The following is a 17,812-nucleotide window of genomic DNA, read 5'->3' on the forward strand; positions in this document are numbered from 1 at the left end:
ACCATTTATTAGATAATGTCACCCATGCTCCAAAACAAAAAAACTAATTTTGGAAATGTTCCCCCAGACAGAAATTTGCTTAATGGGTTGTAACAGACAGTTTCTTGGTCACCTCCTGACAGAAGAGACAGCAGCATAGAGAACGCAGCCTAAGGCGCTGCTAACATCCACGTCAGAGGCTTTGCCTTACATTATGTCGATGGAAAAACAGCACCACATGCAGCACCATGAATCCCATCAAAATGAAGGACACCCCTGCGGACCCCAGTCAATGGGGGGGGGGGTCGATCGGGCATTAGTGGTAACTGTTGAGTGAGACGGCTCCAGAAGAGCAGCGTGACATTAACATAAGCCACGACACATGTGTGAACTGAGCCCAATACAATCTGCTTCAAAAAAGACACACGCCCCCTACTGCAAACCAAAAAAATAAAAATGACAAAACTACGTAATTAATAAAAGTCATTTAACAGTAAATCCAAAAGCATAAAGTCAAAGTATACAACTACAAAACGGTGAGAAACATTCTTATTTGACGTCTCCATATGTTACCTCGACATATGGAAGGAACGACTAACGCACACAAACAAACACGCTCCAAAAACAACCGTAAACAGAGAACGCGGCAGACATATTGTCAGATGAACCACTCCGATCGATTGCTGTTCAAGACCCTGGGAAAACCGAGTGACAACCCCTTTGGAGTCTGCGATGGCGACTGTCACCCAGCTTTCCCTGACAGAGATATAAACTCTATATAGAACTGATGAACAGATGTAGCAGAGCTGAGTTTTTGCTTTTAAAGTTTAGTAGCTTTTCATGATGCCGAAGTTCAAATGACATTACGACCCACTCAGCTCTGCTTCATCTGCAATCAGAAGAGTGATCAGGCTTTCCAGTGACTCTACCTCCTTCTTCAGGATCACCTTGTCCTTCTTATTGGAAGGTTTGGCTCCCGTCTTTTCCCGTGATAGCGGCTTCTCCTTCGGTTTATTTATGAGGCTCTGCAGGATCATGGTGAACAGATTCTTCATGGGGACGTCCGCCGATCAACTGGATCATTTAGGGGTGGGAAGCGATGAGCCCCGGATCTCAATGCAGCGAGCTCTCAGGCTGCCGCTGGTATGTGGAGGATGGAGTGCCTATGAACGCTGATAAGGAGCAATGAGGACACAACGCAGGCCAGGGATGTGACAGCTCGATGATACAGGGGGGATTATGCTTCGCCTAATTAGGGAAACGAGAGCTAGGAGAGATCTAGTGTACAATGTGCACCCATGGCTGCGAGAACACACGGGGGGCAAAGAGGCGTCCAAAACTAGAAGACCTGGAAGCGTGACTTCCTTTTCATAGATGGGGGGAATATGATATGCAGGCGTGTTGTCTTAAAGGGCCAGTGTATATACTAGCGCAGACAGCGTGTAATGTTAACAATGGCTATACTGGATTATATACACCAAGTATCAATGCAGTGGGGGTGGAGGACTGCAACTTTTTTAAATATTTTGCGTTTCAATTCTTCATTTCTGCAGGGTGCCAAGGGATGAAACATTTTTTTTGCTTGGATATAGGGGCTGAAAACTTGTACAAATCTAATACTTCTCACAGCTGAGAGTCTGCTACAGTTGCATCCAACCTAGGCAACGAAAGTTATTAGCCTGAACCTCAGGCTAAAGATAGGAGAGAGATCTGAAAAGATCATCTTCAGGATAATAGGTGATAAATGGCCGGTTCCCACAGCTGAGACCACCACAAACACTAGAATGGGGGTTCGAGGTTCCCTTCCTCTCTCTACGGTGAAGTCTGAACAGTGCGGCAGGATGCATGCCCGACCGCCGCTCCGCTCTTACAGGGGGACACCGGTTGCCGATTCTAGTCATTGTAGTTGGACCCCACCAAACAGACACGTATCCCCTATTCTGGAGACAGGCAAACAAGAGAACGTCCTACTTTAAACTGGGCGTAAGGGGTTTCCCAGGACTTAAATATTGAAAGCCGATCTTCAGGATAGTTGATTGGTGGGGGCCCAACTCCCGACAACCCAGCCAATCAGCTGTTGGAAGGGGCCGTGGCCCTCAGGTGAGTGCTGCAGCCTTGTGACGGCCTTTCTGCAGCTCAGTCCTACTCGCCTATTGAAACCGAGCCAACCACCCAAATTGGTATTAAAAAAGGCAACTCCTCAGACAAAATTTGAAGTATGCTCAGTATAGGACATTACTGAACTTTCTCACAGGATATCGGGTGGTGGTCTTCTCGGAATGGTGGTCTTTCAGAAAGGTCTCCCAGTTTTATTAGTATAATGCAGTGATACAATTGTGAGCCTAGGTGCAGGCGGCCTGGGATATTTGCTGTGAAACCTTGGAGCGCTTCCGCCTCTGCATCCGACAGCATTACTGCACGGGACAATAATGCGATGAGACGGCTTCAGGAAGGAAGCGGGGAGGAGGAGCGGGGCTTTGTGTGAAGGATCCATACAATGTACTGAAGGCCTGGCTGCACCACAGAGATCTGCTCAACCGGGGCGACGCCGTCTTAAAGGACCACACGTTGTTCTACTGGGAATCATTTATTATTAAAGTCTGACGCCCTCACTTTTTAGATGTGATGAAAAGCCAAAAAGAAGATGTTGGTGTGCAACAGACTACAACAAAACTTGGACAAAAATAAAATAAAAAAATCTGTTGTGGATTTGCTGAAGAACTTAAAGCTAAATCTGCAGCAAAATTTACATATTTAAAGGGGTTTTCCAGGAGTACAATAAAGATGACCCTGGACATGACCAATGAACGTGAAATCACTAGGAAGAGGCCGCAGTGCTCATCGTAGTGCCACAGCCACTGCAAACGGTCAACTGGTGAGCGTGTCGGGACTCCCACGATCAGATATGTATAACCTTTCCTGAGGACAGATTATCAATATTTTACTCCAGGAAACCCCTTTAAATGTCAATGTTGTTGCAGATTTTACCCTATGTTATGAAAATAAAAATAAAAGAAATGCAAATGCTGTCAGTTCTGCGGCCCCACAAAAAAAAAAAAATAATAGAACATGTCCTACTCTTGTCCGTTTTGTGGACAAGGATAGGACATGTCTACAGATGGTGGCATGCACTCGGGCTGAATCCTTGTTTTGCGGATCGCTACACACTTATGGCCATGTGCATGAGCCTTAACAGTCATGCTCCTAATTCCTAAACATTCAAATAGGGTTTTGAAAATCTCATCCCAAACGTCCTGTAATCCCACCACGGGGTGAACACGGCCTACGACATCCATAGGTCCTAACAGGACAGAGAGACGCTATGACAGCAGAGATGGTCGCCGACACCTCTGTGCAGACAAAACAACGCTATGCACGCCGCCTCCCAGAGTGTTCAGGACATGTACCTCAGCCATAATAATCCCTGAATCATCCTCTGGAATGCTCCGGCCACAGTCGGTCCCATGCCCGGCACAACATGTTTTCCTGCTGGTGCTGAACAGTCGGTGACAAGGATGACAAATTCTTCCACCTCATCACATGATAACGCTGCGGAGTAAACACGCGAGGCATGGAGGCCAGGAATGACCAGCTGCGGCGGTATCTGACCGGACGGGCAGGGGGGGGGTCAGGAGGCCTGGACATGAGGTTATATAGGACGGTACGGTGAGGTGTCTTCAACAGTAATGTATATACCATAATTGAATGCTGCAGTTATTGTAATAAGAGGTACCTTGGAAGATTTCTTAAGTAATACCTTGAGAAAATGAATTAAGTGAACAGAATATGATTGATGATGGCTTTACCCCAGCATCGCGGCGGCGGCTCACATATAAGACTGAACACAACGAGCCTCTGGAATCAGGAGGGTGGATGATCAGTCTGACAGTAGCCGTGACATAGTCACCAAGAGGATGGCCCATGAAAAATATTCAACATTTTTTTGAGCACTTGGATCTGAATACTTGTCATGACATGTAATTAAAAACGTATTATTCAATAAAAATGGATCTGTATAGCGCCACCTGCTGTTTGTTTTTTTCCTTATTTCTCCATCCATCTCACTGAGGAGGACGCACATGCTCCATCCTTCAGCTGCATCTTCTGTTAGAAGCTCTGACAGTAGCGATAGGAATAGCAGCCTAAGGCCTATTGCACACGACCGTATGGCTTTTTCATTGTTTTGCGGTCAGTTTTTTCACGGATCCGTTGTTCCGTTTTTTGTTTCCGTTTCTGTTCCGTTTTTCCGTATGGCATATACAGTATACAGTAATTACATAGATAAAATTGGGCTGGGCATAACATTTTCAATAGATGGTTCAGCAAAAAACGGAACGGAAACGGAAGACATACGGATGCATTTCCGTATGTGTTCCGTTTTTTTTGCGGACCCATTGACTTGAATGGAGCCACGGAACGTGATTTGCGGGCAATAATAGGACATGTTCTATGTTAAAACGGAACAGAAAAAACGGAAATACGGAAACAGAATGCATACGGAGTACATTCCGTTTATTTTGCGGAACCATTGAAATGAATGGTCCCGTATACGGAATGCAAAAAACGGCCAGTAAACGGGGGAAAAAAACGGCCGTGTGCAGGAGGCCTGGCCCTAGAGGACCCACCGGCAGCTTGAAATAGGACTGCAGAAATTAATGGGGAGATCTCTGGATCCATGCGAGGCACAGGGCTGGTTCTAGCAGATGCTGATTTTCATTGTGTACATTAAAGGGGTTTCCCGAGAATTTTTTATTATTTTTTTCTTACTGATGACTAGTGTTGAGCGAACTTGTGTTTTAAGTTCGGCGTCTAAAGTTCGGGTTATCGAAGTATCCCGTTATGGATTCCGCTACCACGGACCATAACGGAATTCGGAATCCATAACGGGATACTTTGATAACCCGAACTTTAGACGCCGAACTTCAAACACAAGTTCACTCAACACTGGTGATGACCTATCCTCAGGACACCTGTGGCTTCAGTTGTTGGAACGGGCTGAGGCGCGATGAAACAGGCACAACTTTGTACACTAGGTACATATTTAAGAAGGGGAACAACGCCGCAGTACCTTTCACGGCCAGTACACAGTGTATAGAGCTGGGTAGTTCCAGGGCACGGAAATCTGGAGGGTGTCGAGAGTCAATCTGATTGATGACATATTCTAAGCATAGGCCATCAGTATTACAGCCCCAGAAACCCCCTTAAAGGGGTATTCCGGTTGGTCCAAGTTATCCCCCATCTACAGATCACCAGAACGTGGGGGCTCCATACCCCCTGCAGCTCCCCTGAAATGACTGGTCACATGTGTGCGGCCACTCCATTCATTTCTATTGGAGTTCCGGAGATAGCCGAGTGCAGTGGGGTGAGGGGTGCTGCATCCCCGTTCCCTACCAATCAGCTAGTGATGTGGCCTAGCCTGAAAAACCCTGAACAACTCCTTTAACAGAGGAGTCCTCCATTTGAAACCCCCTAATGGATCTAGAAAAAAAATCTGGCTGGGGAATATTTATTTATATAGAGCAGGTATGGCTAACCTGCAGCTCTCCAGCTGTTGCAAAACTACAACTCCCACCATGCCCTGCTGTAGGAAGTCTGGGCATGCTGGGAGTTGTAGTTTTGCAACAGCTGGAGAGCCTCAGGTTGGCCATCCCTTATATAGAGAGAGATCTGCTTCATGCAGTGTTCAGTTCCCCTGCAGCGCCTCCACAGGGGAAATAAAGAATTACACTGCTCCCATCAAAATCTATTTGCTTTCCATATACTGCATTGCGATTTCAGGTTCTCCAGAGAGGGGCCGCTCTGTTTCTGCTCTCCATTCCAGCTATTTGATGGAGGTCCCAAACAGAGTACAGATTAAAGTTAATAGAGAAGGAGGTCCTCTATTTGGGACTTACATCAACCACATGGAGTGGAGAGCAGAAGCTGTGGGTTAGCTCCTCTCTGAAGGACCCGAAATGACCGTGTATTATATGGACAGCAAATTTATTTTAATAAGCAGAGCGTAATTCCTTATTTCTCCTTTGGAGGCGCTGCAGGGGAACTGATAACTACAGGAAGCATGTCCCTCTATATATGAACAAATATTCCCTCTGCCAGATTTTTAGAGCCAGCAGGGGGTACATTTATATAGGGGACAGGCAGGAGCATGAAGAGAGTAAGGCCTAATGCCTGATGGCAATAAGACTGGAGAAGAGAGATTATAGTAGGTGGGGCAAAGAGTTTAATCTTAAAGGGGTTGTCTGGTATCCAAAACCCATGTTCCTGTACCCTTTCAGAGATTTTAGAGTTAACGAAGGAAGGGGGGGGGGTGTGGTGTTCATGTTCAGGATGTCTAGGTCCTAAGGAGCATCTCTTGTTCTAGAAGTCGTGTCCTGTCCGACATCACACAGAAAACCCATAGGGCCAGATTTATCATTAGCTCAGGTCAGAATAATGGAGTGAAAAAGTCCCAAAAAAGTCCCAAACGCTAAAACTGCGCACAAATTTGCGACTTTTTTCTGCTCTGCACTATGCTCGCCAGTTTTCTGAAAGTGGGCGTGTCTTCTTATGTAAATGAATCTCTAGACAGATTTACTATTGGGACTATTTAAAAAAGTCGCAAAAAAGTCGCAAAAAAGTCCCAATTTCACTCCAGTGAGGACCATGCTTATCTTATGAGACTTTTTAATAGAACATGCGACTTTTTCATAAAAACGTGCGACTTTTTCGTAAAGATGTGCGACTTTTGTAAAGCTGCTTACTGACGGATAAACTGCTACCGTCAAACCACATTTATCACAGTCTTAAAGGGCCGATCATAAATCTGACTTGGCTAAAACTGACTTTAGCCATATGTTAAAGTGGAGTGAGCTGTCAGAGTCATGATAAATCTGGCCCATAGATCTTAACGGGCGCTGTGTAATGCCTATACTCCCCTGTGGTGGCGCTGCAGAGAAAATTAACACTTAAAGCAGGTTTCCTAACAGATTACAGATGATCACTAAGGGTCCAAGCAAGGTTATAAGAGACGTATCTAATAAGTAGGAATTTTCCACAGTTTAAGGCCTCATGCACACGACCGTTGTGTGCATCCGCGTCCGTTTGCAGTTTTTTTTCGCAGCTCCATTGGCTTTCAATGGGTCCGTGGAAAAATCGGAAAATGCACCGTTTGGCAGCCGCATCCGTGATCCGTGTTTCCTGGCCGTAAAAAAAAAATAGGACCGGTCCTATTTTTTTCACGGTCAACAGTTCGCGGACCCATTCAAGTCAATGGGTCCGTGAAAAATCACGGATGCACACAAGATTGTCATCTGCGTCCGTGATCCGTGTCCGTTTTTTCCTATCATTTGAATGGCAAACTTGACTTAGATTTTTTTTTTTCATTTTTCATGTCCGTGGATCCTCCAAAAATCAAGGAAGACCCACGGACGAAAAAACGGTCACGGATCACGGACCCCGTTTTTGCAGACCTTAAAAAAAAAACGGTCGTGTGCATGAGGCCTAACCCCTTTGGCCCCCAGAAAGCTTTGTACTTTTGAAGAGATGCTAATCAAGCTCATCCACAGCTCATGGTAAACATAGCCTAGCAGAAGATGGCTGGCTGGATGAAAATAGAAAAAAAAAAAAAAAAGAAAATGAGTTAAAAAGATGAAAAATGAATAAATTGAGCAGAAAAAAAAAAGCAATTTTCTGCTCGTGGTAAGTGGAATAATCGTCTCTGCTAAAATGGGCTAGTCACAAAAACCCACAGTGCGATTCCAAGACTTCTAAGATAAAAATAAAGAGCAGACGGCGACCATCTAGACAAAGCCCGAGATGAGAAAACGCATTTTCTTTCACAAGACACAAAAAAAAAAGGCGACGCTCCGATTGATTGGCATCATACACAATTTTAACTAAGCTTTAAATATTTTGCCATGGGCAGCTGCCAGCAAGGTCAACCCTATGAAATTAGGCATACTGCCTGGTAGGGTTGACCCTGCTGATTAAAAGGATACCAGTCTCGTTAAAGTCGGTTGCCGCATTCCCAAGAAATTTTCTTTATAAAAAAAGACTTAGGCCCCTTTCACACGAGCGGGTGCAATGGGTTTTTCACTGAAGCCCCATTCACTTCTATGGGTCCAGGGCTGCGTGAAAAACGCAGAATATAGAACAGGCTGCGTTTTTCACGCAACGCAGAACTGATGTGTGAAAAAAATGCTCGTGTGCACAGACACAATGAAATGAATGGATCAGGATTCAAGGCGGGTGCAATGCGTTCACGTCACGCATCTCAACCGAACGGAAAACTCGCTCATGTGAAAGGAGCCTTAGGCCCCTTTCACACGGGCGAGATTTCCGCGCGGGTGCAATGTGCGAGGTGAACGCATTGCACCCGCACTGAATCCGGACCCATTCATTTCTATGGGGCTGTGCACACGAGCGGTGATTTTCACGCATCACTTGTGCGTTGTGTGAAAATCGCAGCATGCTCCTCTTTGTGCGTTTTTCACGTAACGCAGGCCCCATAGAAATGAATGGAGTTGCGTGAAAATCGCAAGCATCCGCAAGCAAGTGCGGATGCGGTGCGATTTTCACGCACGGTTGCTAGGTGACGATCGGGATGGGGACCCGATCATTATTATTTTCCCTTATAACATGGTTATAAGGGAAAATAATAGCATTCTGAATACAGAATATATAGTACAATAGGGCTGGAGGGGTTAAAAAAAATAAAAATATATTTATTACTCACCTTAATCCACATCTCTTTTGTCTTCTTTTGTGAGGAATAGGACCTTTGATGACATCACTACGTTCATCACATGGTCCGTTACATGATCCATCACCATGGTAAAAGACCATGTAACGGACCATGTGATGAGCGTAGTGACGTCAAAGGTCCTATTCCTCACAAAAGAAGACAAAAGAGATGCTGGTTGCGCGAACAAGTGGATTAAGGAGAGTTAAAAAAATGTTAACCCCTCCAGCCCTATTGTATTCAGAATGCTATAATTTTCCCTTATAACCATGTTATAAAGGAAAATAATACAATCTACAGAACCTTGAACCCAAACCTGAACTTCTGTGAAGAAGTTCGGGTCTGGGTACCACATTCAGTTTTTTATCACGCGTGTGCAAAACGCATTGCACCCGCGCGATAAAAACGGAACGCAATCGCAGTCAAAACTGACTGCAATTGCGCACCTACTCGCACGGGTTTGCCGCAATGCACCGGGACGCATCCGGACACGCTCGTCTGCAAACTAAATAAAAAGTTTAAGTCCCTTTTCCTCGTGAATGCCAAAACCGATTTTTACAAGACAGGTAGCATATTGATCAGCAGTATCAACCCAATTGGGCAGTGTGTCTAGTTCCATTGGGTTGATCCTGCTGACATGCTCTAAGTAAAAAATAAATAAATAAATAAAATAAAAATTATATATATATATATATATCATTAAAAAAAAAATTTTTAAACTAAACTAGTAAGTGTAGACCATGGCATGTGTATGAACCCAGCCTAACCAAGCTAATTCCGCAGCAGCAGCTAAAGAGCATTATAACAGGAAAATTATTATTAGAACCTTTAGCTCTACTTATAATGCTAATTCAATAAGCGGTATGTACGCCGGGATTTTCATCCTAGTCTACTTTAATTTGCAGAGCTGAAAAAAGGTATGATACATGGCAAATTAATTTACAAGGGACCAATGACGACTGAAAACTCTATGAACAGTGCTCAGATAATAAAACAAAAAGTGATTCTGACCCCATGATGACGCAGAAAAAGGAAAATAAATAAAAATAAAAACTATAAATCACTGAAAAAAGTCACCAGGACTGAATCACCTGAAGTTTTTGACATCACAGAAGGACCAATAAAACCTGAAATGCTTGGGACAATTTGTGCCCAATATATGCCCCCCAAAATGCCAAACACTGATGCCACGTAGCCCCCGGAGACTTAAGAACGGTATTCACACAGTGCCGATTTTTTTATTTCTTCTTTTTTTGCAAAATGGAAAAAATAGCAAGCTGACTGCACAGTGTGAACGCAACCTTGTGAGTTAGGTCTGCAAGGGAGCGTGACAGGTGACTACTCTGCATAATGGAAACCAGACGGATCCGTTACGTGGCCCATAGACTTCTATTGTGACGGAATGCCTCTTAAAGGCCCGTGGTATCAGAATCCATAACGGAATTGTAATAAAACCCGAACTCAGACTTGTAAAACACAAGTTCGGTCACCCCTAGTCATCACTTATCCAGCAGATCCTGCGCAATCACTCCGGTTCTCCCAGCAGAGCTCTGTTTGCCTGGCTGCAGCAGTGATGGCACGTTAACATGTGACTTGCTGCAGCCAATCATTGGCCTCTTCACAGCTGTGGCCAGCGATTGGCGGCAGCAGCAGTCACGTGTTGTCGACGTGATGTCACCACTGCAGCTGGGTAAACAAAGCCCTGCCGGGAGAACCGAGGCGACGGCGCAACAGCTGCCAGGTAAGTAATGATCTATTCCTTATGGCACATGGATCGCATGTGTTGCTCTGTTTCCTCCTGAACCTTGACAACCCCTTTAAGTGAAGAGGGTAATACAAGACCCAGCCCATGGACAAGAGGGGCGCCATTTCTGAGAAAACAGAAGATCCCTTTATACTGATCCCGGACAATTACTTAAATGTATTGGAAGCAATGCAGTTCCTCCAGACTACAGTTTGGGTCTGCATTGCAGTCAGCGGCACAGTGGGCATCTGGGAGCACCACAGGGCGGGTTAAATGCTAAAGAGACCTCTGTAGAGGGAGGACCCCATAGCAATCCTCTATAACATGATATGATGAAAATACCCATTTGATAAATGCGCCCAGTCACCAAGCGAATAAGGGTAGAAAGGAAGCATTGTCATAAGGCAGGGATGGCCAACCTGCGGCTCTACAGCTGTTGTAAAACTACAACTCCCACCATGCCCTGCTGTAGGCAGTCTGGGCATGCTGGGAGTTGTAGTTTTGCAACAGCTGGAGAGCCGCAAATTGGCAATCCCTGTCATAAGGACACAAAGGAATGGTTCTATAGCTGTGCAACTACAACTCCCAGCATGCACTCCCACACGTCTGCTGACTTAGAGCATCATAGGATGGAAAGAAGGACAATGAATCCGAACGGCACTATACACATTTATAACTTTACTGGTGTCTGGAAAAACTTAGTGACGTTAGGACATAAATCCTCTCACTACATTTCCCAGAATGTTAGGCAGCGGACAGACGTATAGCGAGAACCTACCGTACATACATGTCACAGTCATTTATATTAAACCCAATGTATTAGGTTGTTATAGCAGTCAGCACTGGCTCATGGAATGACGGGGACTCTGTACGCTCCAAGGAGAACGTCAGGCGACGACTAATAGAAGCAATATGCAAATCGGTAACCGTGGGGGCGTCCACGTGAAAAAGGACTAGTACTGGTGCAAGATGGCAATGCTGTGGGACCATGTGATTGATGCAGTCCGACTGCTGGGATGCAATGGATGAGATCTGGGGGCAAATCGGAGTCACAATCTGCAAGTAATACATGATGATTATGTGCGGAAATGCAGTGAAAATTGCACGAAAATCCACATAAACAACGTGGCCGTGTGCATATACCTTTATGCTCCATTTTCACTGCGGTGGCAGAATGTCCAAATCTGATAACCTTTTTGGGTGGCAGATTAGTGCCAGGCCATAGGTGCTATAACTCTGGAGCCGTGCTCTACGGGAGGGAACATCTGCCCACGGGTTACATCTGGTATTGCAACTCAGGTGTATTAAAGTGAAGAAAGCTGAGCTGCAATACCATAAACAACCTGTGGGTAGGCGTGGCACTGTTAACATTCTCATTTGAATCCAACCTGCATATAATAAAACCTTATATTTCTCAGCAATGCGGGCACATGTAAACATGGGACCAACACAGATGCCTTCAGCTGCCAAGCGCACATGGAACAGGTCAGCCAGTGTCCTAGGTACAAAACTGCTGACAGATGCCCTTTAACAACGCAGACAGACTAAACAGTGCGGCCTGCTACGGGCGTTCGGTACTCAACTGCAGTGAGGGTGCGCTGCAACAAAAACTATGCCGTGTGGTGGTAGCCTTAAATGCCAACACTCGTAGCGGCCGTATACCAGGGTTGTTGTTTTCTGCCAAGCTGGCCCATTTTTTCCAGGCAAATTATTTTAATAAAAAAAAAAAACACACATAAACGTTGACAATTATTCGAGCAGTGTGGCGGTGTGGTTTTCAGCAGCCCTGCGCCTGCACCTCGGTCAGACTCCATCTTTACCCTAAGGCTACATTGCCGTCTTTTGCAGTCCACAAAACTGCGGATCCGCCAAACACGGATGCCTCCAGTGTGCGTTCTGCAATTTCCGAAACGAAACAGGTCACCCGTTAGAGGAATGCCTATTCTTGTCCGCAAAACGAAGAATAGGATGCGTTCTATTTTTTTATTTTTTTTCGCGGGGCCACATAAAGGCTATTAGGCCATAGCCAACCATGGCGGATACTCTGAGGAAAATGCAGATGGAAATTCCGCCGTGTATACAGTAGTGGCAAAGTGGATGAGTGTATTTCGCAAATCTCATCCACCCACGGCGGTAAAATATCCGCAAACAAAATCCGCTAATTTTAAATCTGCAATTGTCAATTCATACAAAGTGGTTATAGAAGCGACAAAGAGCGTCTCTCTCTCTCTCTCTCTCCGTAGGAGCGGACAGACAACCAATGCTCTCAATGCGTACCACGTAATGCCTAGTTTCCCCTGTGGTGGCGCTGCGGGGGAAGCTGGATTTGAGAGGACCCTACGATGTCGGACTAGGTGGGCTCGTGCGCCTGCACAACCCGTTTAAACGCACAATTACCTTCCAGAACATTTTCGCATACTGTTCAGCTAATTTCCTTTTGTCGTGTAAAATAAGTCGACACCGATTGACCTGGCGGCCGGCGTGGCTGATGCACAGAACACATAACGCCTCCGTGTCGAAACTACGAAAAATATTAACAGGCTGAAAGGGGAAGGGACCATCAGGTTAATGACTTACTGGCAGTTTGTTCATCGCGATGAGGAAGGCGGACATTATAATGTATAGCGGCAGGAGAGGAATATATGGACATTACTCAGGTAATCCTACATTAGGCTTCATACACTGACGCCAGGTCCAAATTTCTATACGCTAAAAAAACATGGATGTGTGCATGGCGCATGGAAAACAATAGGAAGGCGGATAGCACACGGATGAAAAATACCGGTACATGGAAAATGAGCCCTTATGCTCCGTTTAGGTGGAAGGAACACGTTCTGTGAAGGAGATTTATCAAAACTTGTGCAATTAAAAACTGGCCTAGTTGCCCCTAGCAACCAATCAGATTCCAGCTTTCATTTTTCAGAGCCCCTTTGGAAAATGAAAGGATTAATCTGATTGGTTGCTATGGGCAACTAAGCCAGTTTTCCTTTGCCCCAGTTTTGATAAATCTCCCCCAGTGTGTTTTCAATATAGTTTTTCCTCAAAGGGGTTCTCCAGGATTTTCTCAAAATCCCAGAGTCCATGGATGAAAGATCGTTTCTCAGTACTTTCCCCTCCGTCACTCCCCTGATGCACGTAGCAGAGATGGCGCCATCAGGGGCATGAGGGAGGGCTAAGTACAGAGGAAATGATCTTTCATCCGTGGAGACTGAAGACTCTTGGATTTTCAGAAAAGCTCGGAGAACCCCTTTAAAGTGGCTGTGCCAGGTTTTAAAGATATCCAACATAGGGGGATAACTGATCACTGGGTTCAAACCACTGTGAACCCCACCAAGCCCCAAAACAGGGGTCCTGGTAGCCCAATCCTAATGCAGCGGCTCTCAGGCAGTCACAGAGAATGAATGGAGTAGTTGGGCACATGCTTAACGTGGCGCTCCATTAGGATCCCGGTAGTCAGACCACCAACAATTATTTAGTTACCCTCCATCCAGTAGATAGTGGACAGCGGTCTGATCGGTCACCAGGACGGGGGCTCGTGTTCCTGTATGAATGGAGTGGCGGTCAAAGAGCAGAGCCTCTAGGTGTAACGGCAACGCCCCCATTGCTCCTAGAGGCTCATTTACATATATTAAAACATCATTTTTCTCAGCAATGCGGACACATATGAACAAGGGGCCTACACAGACGCCTTCAGCTGCCAAGCGCACATGTAACAGGTCAGCCAGTGTCATAGGTACAAAACTGCTGACAGATGCCCTTTAAGTGCCTCTGAGGCAGCTACAGAAGTATAACTGGATGCACGTACTACAGGCATCTATGACTGTATATACAGTACCGGTATATATACCCACACATACATAAATCTATAGAAACAAAATGTCACTTGCAGAAAACACTGGCTGGAGACGATGACATCACGGAGCTTCGTTACCACAGAAACAGCAAAAGCTAAAAAGAAAACACTGAAATTCTTCAACTATCCATTAAGTCACGCACCGCCACACTACAACCCCCACTATCCTCATAGTGGATACAGAAACCTTGAGTGCTAGATTTATTTTTATTTTTTTATTATTTGAATTTTTTAGTCCAGGTGTTGAATACGCCACGTCTGACGTTAGAAACGGTGATGCGGATACGGTCTGCGAAACACGGGAGTCCAAGAATTCGCACCTACCTGTGCCAATCCATTATTATTCCTGTTAGAAGTTATGAATTGCTAGCAGTTTGCAGTGAAGATCCAGATGGGTGTTACCAGTTGCACTGTGACACTGGCAGCACTGACTAGATAGTGTCAGACTGTACAGGGACACATCCCCAACTGGTAACACCCAGCTGTACCTTCAATGAAAACTGCTAGCAATTCATTCATAACTTCTAGCAGGAATAATAAAGGAGTGATACAACAGAGTAATAAGAATAAATGCTCCATAATTATTATGACGAGGGGGGGGGGGGATGTTATAGTTACTATAACAGATACTGGTATGTCAGGAGAGGGGACAGGTCTTTTTAAAAAAATACTTAATCCGGACATGTATAGCTCTGAGGGGTTGCCCGAGACTTTAAAAAAAAACAACAACAGACCAGATGAGAAGCGTGGCGTGCCGTGTACACACACCACTGCCAGCCAATCAACGTCACGTTACAGTGGGGACGGGAGCCGCGCTTCTGGGACCAGGACACTCTGACAATGTGGGGTCCCGTTTAGTCTCCGCTTCAAAAATCTTCCTCTGAGCGGAAACCTAACGGACCCATTATAGTCTATGAGGTTCTTAGGATCCGTTCGACTCAGTTATGTGCCGAATCCGTCCTTTCCTAAACTGAGCAGGAGAACGGAAAGGCTGAACGGTGATGTGAACGAAGCCTTAGAAATAGATGAACAGAATTTATAGCAAATGGGGAAAGAAGAAGAAGAAACAAAGAGATGGTGGGGTTTCTTCCTTAGATGGAATTCCCCTTTAAGAAAAAAAAAAAAAAAAAAAACCACACACACAAAAACCACAACAACAACAAAAACACTTCAAATTCTATGGTTCTTCATCATAACCTCACCTGGCCCATACACAACACCTATAAATACTTTAGTCAGTAGATGATGGAGGGGACAGGAAGAATAACCCATTAACCGGCGGAGCGAGTGCCTCCGCTTAATCACCCGCACAGTACAAAAGATGTAATGGTGACAATAATAGCGCCCTTTTATGTGAATGTAAAACAATCAGAATGCAATTCTCCTGCTGACTAAACACCCTGACATTTCACTGGCATCACCCTCCCAAGGACTCAGCGGGTTACGTGTCCTGGGTGGAATGTCTGCACGTTTTATTAGGGCTTGTGTTAGACCTGACTCCGGCGACATTGCTACTAGTACCGTACCATGTGTACCACCGCGATGGCGTCCTACTGCCCTGGTCAACCAGAATCAGGATTCCAGGGTCGAGGATAAGGCATTAAAGGGATTGTCCGGACTGGGAGGCAACAACTCCTGGGGTCCTAACCTAGACCCCTGGACATAAGAAAAACCCACCCAGCTGTCCCACCACTGCTCCCAGTCCCTGATGGACCAGGAAGTGGCTTGGTCCCATGACCTCTGTGGCCAATCACAAGCCTCACCAGTGATGTACAGCTCAAGCTGCTGTGTCCGCTGAGGCCCATGATTGGCCTCAGTGGTCATGTGACCAAGCCACTTGTTAAAGGGAACCTGTCACCTTTCAAATGCATGTAAACCCGCCAGCAGTACCTCAGAGTAGCCCGCAGTGTGATACTAATCATATTTTTTATCCTGCATACGGTCAGAAAACGATTTTTTATCCTCCGTCCGTGCTATTTTGCATGTCTTCTTGAAGTCAAGGGGTCAGCGGCCTCCTTGCTTCAAGTCATGGTAACCGCGCCCCCTCTTGCCTTTGAGTGACAGCCCGCAGTTCAGCTACGCCTTCCCAAGTCTCGCGCATGCGCGGTGCCCTCTGTTTTACTGCGCAATCCCATGTCACTCAAAGGCAAGAGGGGGCGCGGTTACCATGACTTGAAGCAAGGAGGCCGCTGACCCCTTGACTTCAAGAAGACATGCAAAATAGCGCGGACGGAGGATAAAAGATTGTTTTCTGACCGTATGCAGCATCGGACTGCAGGATGAAAAATATGATTAGTATCACACTGCGGGATACGATTTTCTTCACAGATATTTTTTTATTGTGGCGGTTTTCTGGGTTTTCCAAAAAAAAAAAAGAATCACCAATATACTCGGATCTGCAGCCGTATGGGAATCAGTGTCCCACATGAGAATCAGCCGCACTGAACAAAGCAATTCCCCATGAGGATATCAATCTGCACCCGCGCAGTAGGAATCGGGGGGGGGGGGGGGGGGGGGGGGGCTGCTTCCAATTTCAGCTGCGTTTTCTCTTACTAACAGTGTCCGATTTATCGCCCTCAAAACATTGTGGTCAGTACAAAAGGGCCAGGAGCGGACTGAAAACTGGGTCAAAATTGACAAAAGGTGGGATAACAGAAGTAAGCGGGCCAACATATGTAGGCAGGGCCAACAATATCGCAATGCAGGACAAAATACCACAGTGCAGCACAAAATACTTCCCCAGCAGAACCAAATACTACAGAGCAGCACAAAATACTACAGAGCAGCACAAAATACTACAGAGCAGCACAAAATACTACAGAGCAGCACAAAATACTACAGAGCAGCACAAAATACTGCCCCAGCAGAACCAAATACCACAGTGCAGCACAATATACTGCTCCAGCAGAACTAAATACTACAGAGCAGCACAAAATACTACAGAGCAGCACAAAATACCGCCTCTGCAGAAGAAAATACTACAGTGCAGCACAAAATACTGCCCCAGCAGAACCAGACACCACAGTGCAGCACAAAATACTGCCCCAGCAGAACCAAATACTACAGAGCAGCACAAAATACTGCCCCAGCAGAACCAGACACCACAGAACAATATACTGCCCCAGCACAACCAGACACCACGGTGCAGCACAATATACTGCCCCAGCAGAACCAGACACCACAGTGCAGCACAATATACTGCCCCAGCAGAACCAGACACCACAGTGCAGCACAATATACTGCCTCAGCAGATACCACAGTGCAGCTTTAAATACTGCCACCCGCCCCACAGTATGAAGCTGTATCATCATCCTGAGGATGGCAGTATAGTTGAATTCGGGAGGACACCTGTGGCCACTGGTCAGGTGTATAAGTGCCTGATGCTTCTACATACATTAATGATGAGAGCATCAGATCTTTATGTACCAGACTGGCGGCCATGAGGAGGAATTAAGTGACTTCCCTGGGTATCGACCCACCAGGAAATTTCCTTGTAGGGTCTATGGCCAGTCCGCCC

The 17,812-nt window shown here is 45.8% G+C and overlaps 1 protein-coding gene and 1 long non-coding RNA gene across 7 annotated transcripts in view; one reads left to right on the forward strand and one right to left on the reverse strand.

Annotated features, from left to right (window-relative positions):
- The window catches only part of LOC120981392, a 643,721-nt gene that overhangs the window by 198,673 nt on the left and 427,236 nt on the right, over positions 1 to 17,812 (forward strand). The window lies entirely within an intron of this gene.
- Positions 1 to 17,812, reverse strand: part of PPP1R13B (protein phosphatase 1 regulatory subunit 13B) — an 82,349-nt gene that overhangs the window by 60,467 nt on the left and 4,070 nt on the right. For 3 of the 6 annotated variants that reach the window (XM_040410876.1, XM_040410872.1, XM_040410869.1), the window contains exon 1: positions 909 to 1,266. The exons of 1 other annotated variant lie outside the window; for it this stretch is intronic. In XM_040410876.1, the coding sequence (XP_040266810.1) occupies positions 909 to 1,034 (126 nt within the window). In that variant the 5' untranslated portion in view covers positions 1,035 to 1,266. Of the gene's footprint in view, positions 1 to 908; positions 1,267 to 17,812 lie in introns of those variants that run through there. 2 more of the 6 variants (XM_040410871.1, XM_040410875.1) reach the window with 2 other exon arrangements.

Source organism: Bufo bufo, chromosome 11, assembly GCF_905171765.1.
Source record: "Bufo bufo chromosome 11, aBufBuf1.1, whole genome shotgun sequence".
In the NCBI taxonomy this organism is placed as follows: Eukaryota; Metazoa; Chordata; class Amphibia; order Anura; family Bufonidae; genus Bufo; species Bufo bufo.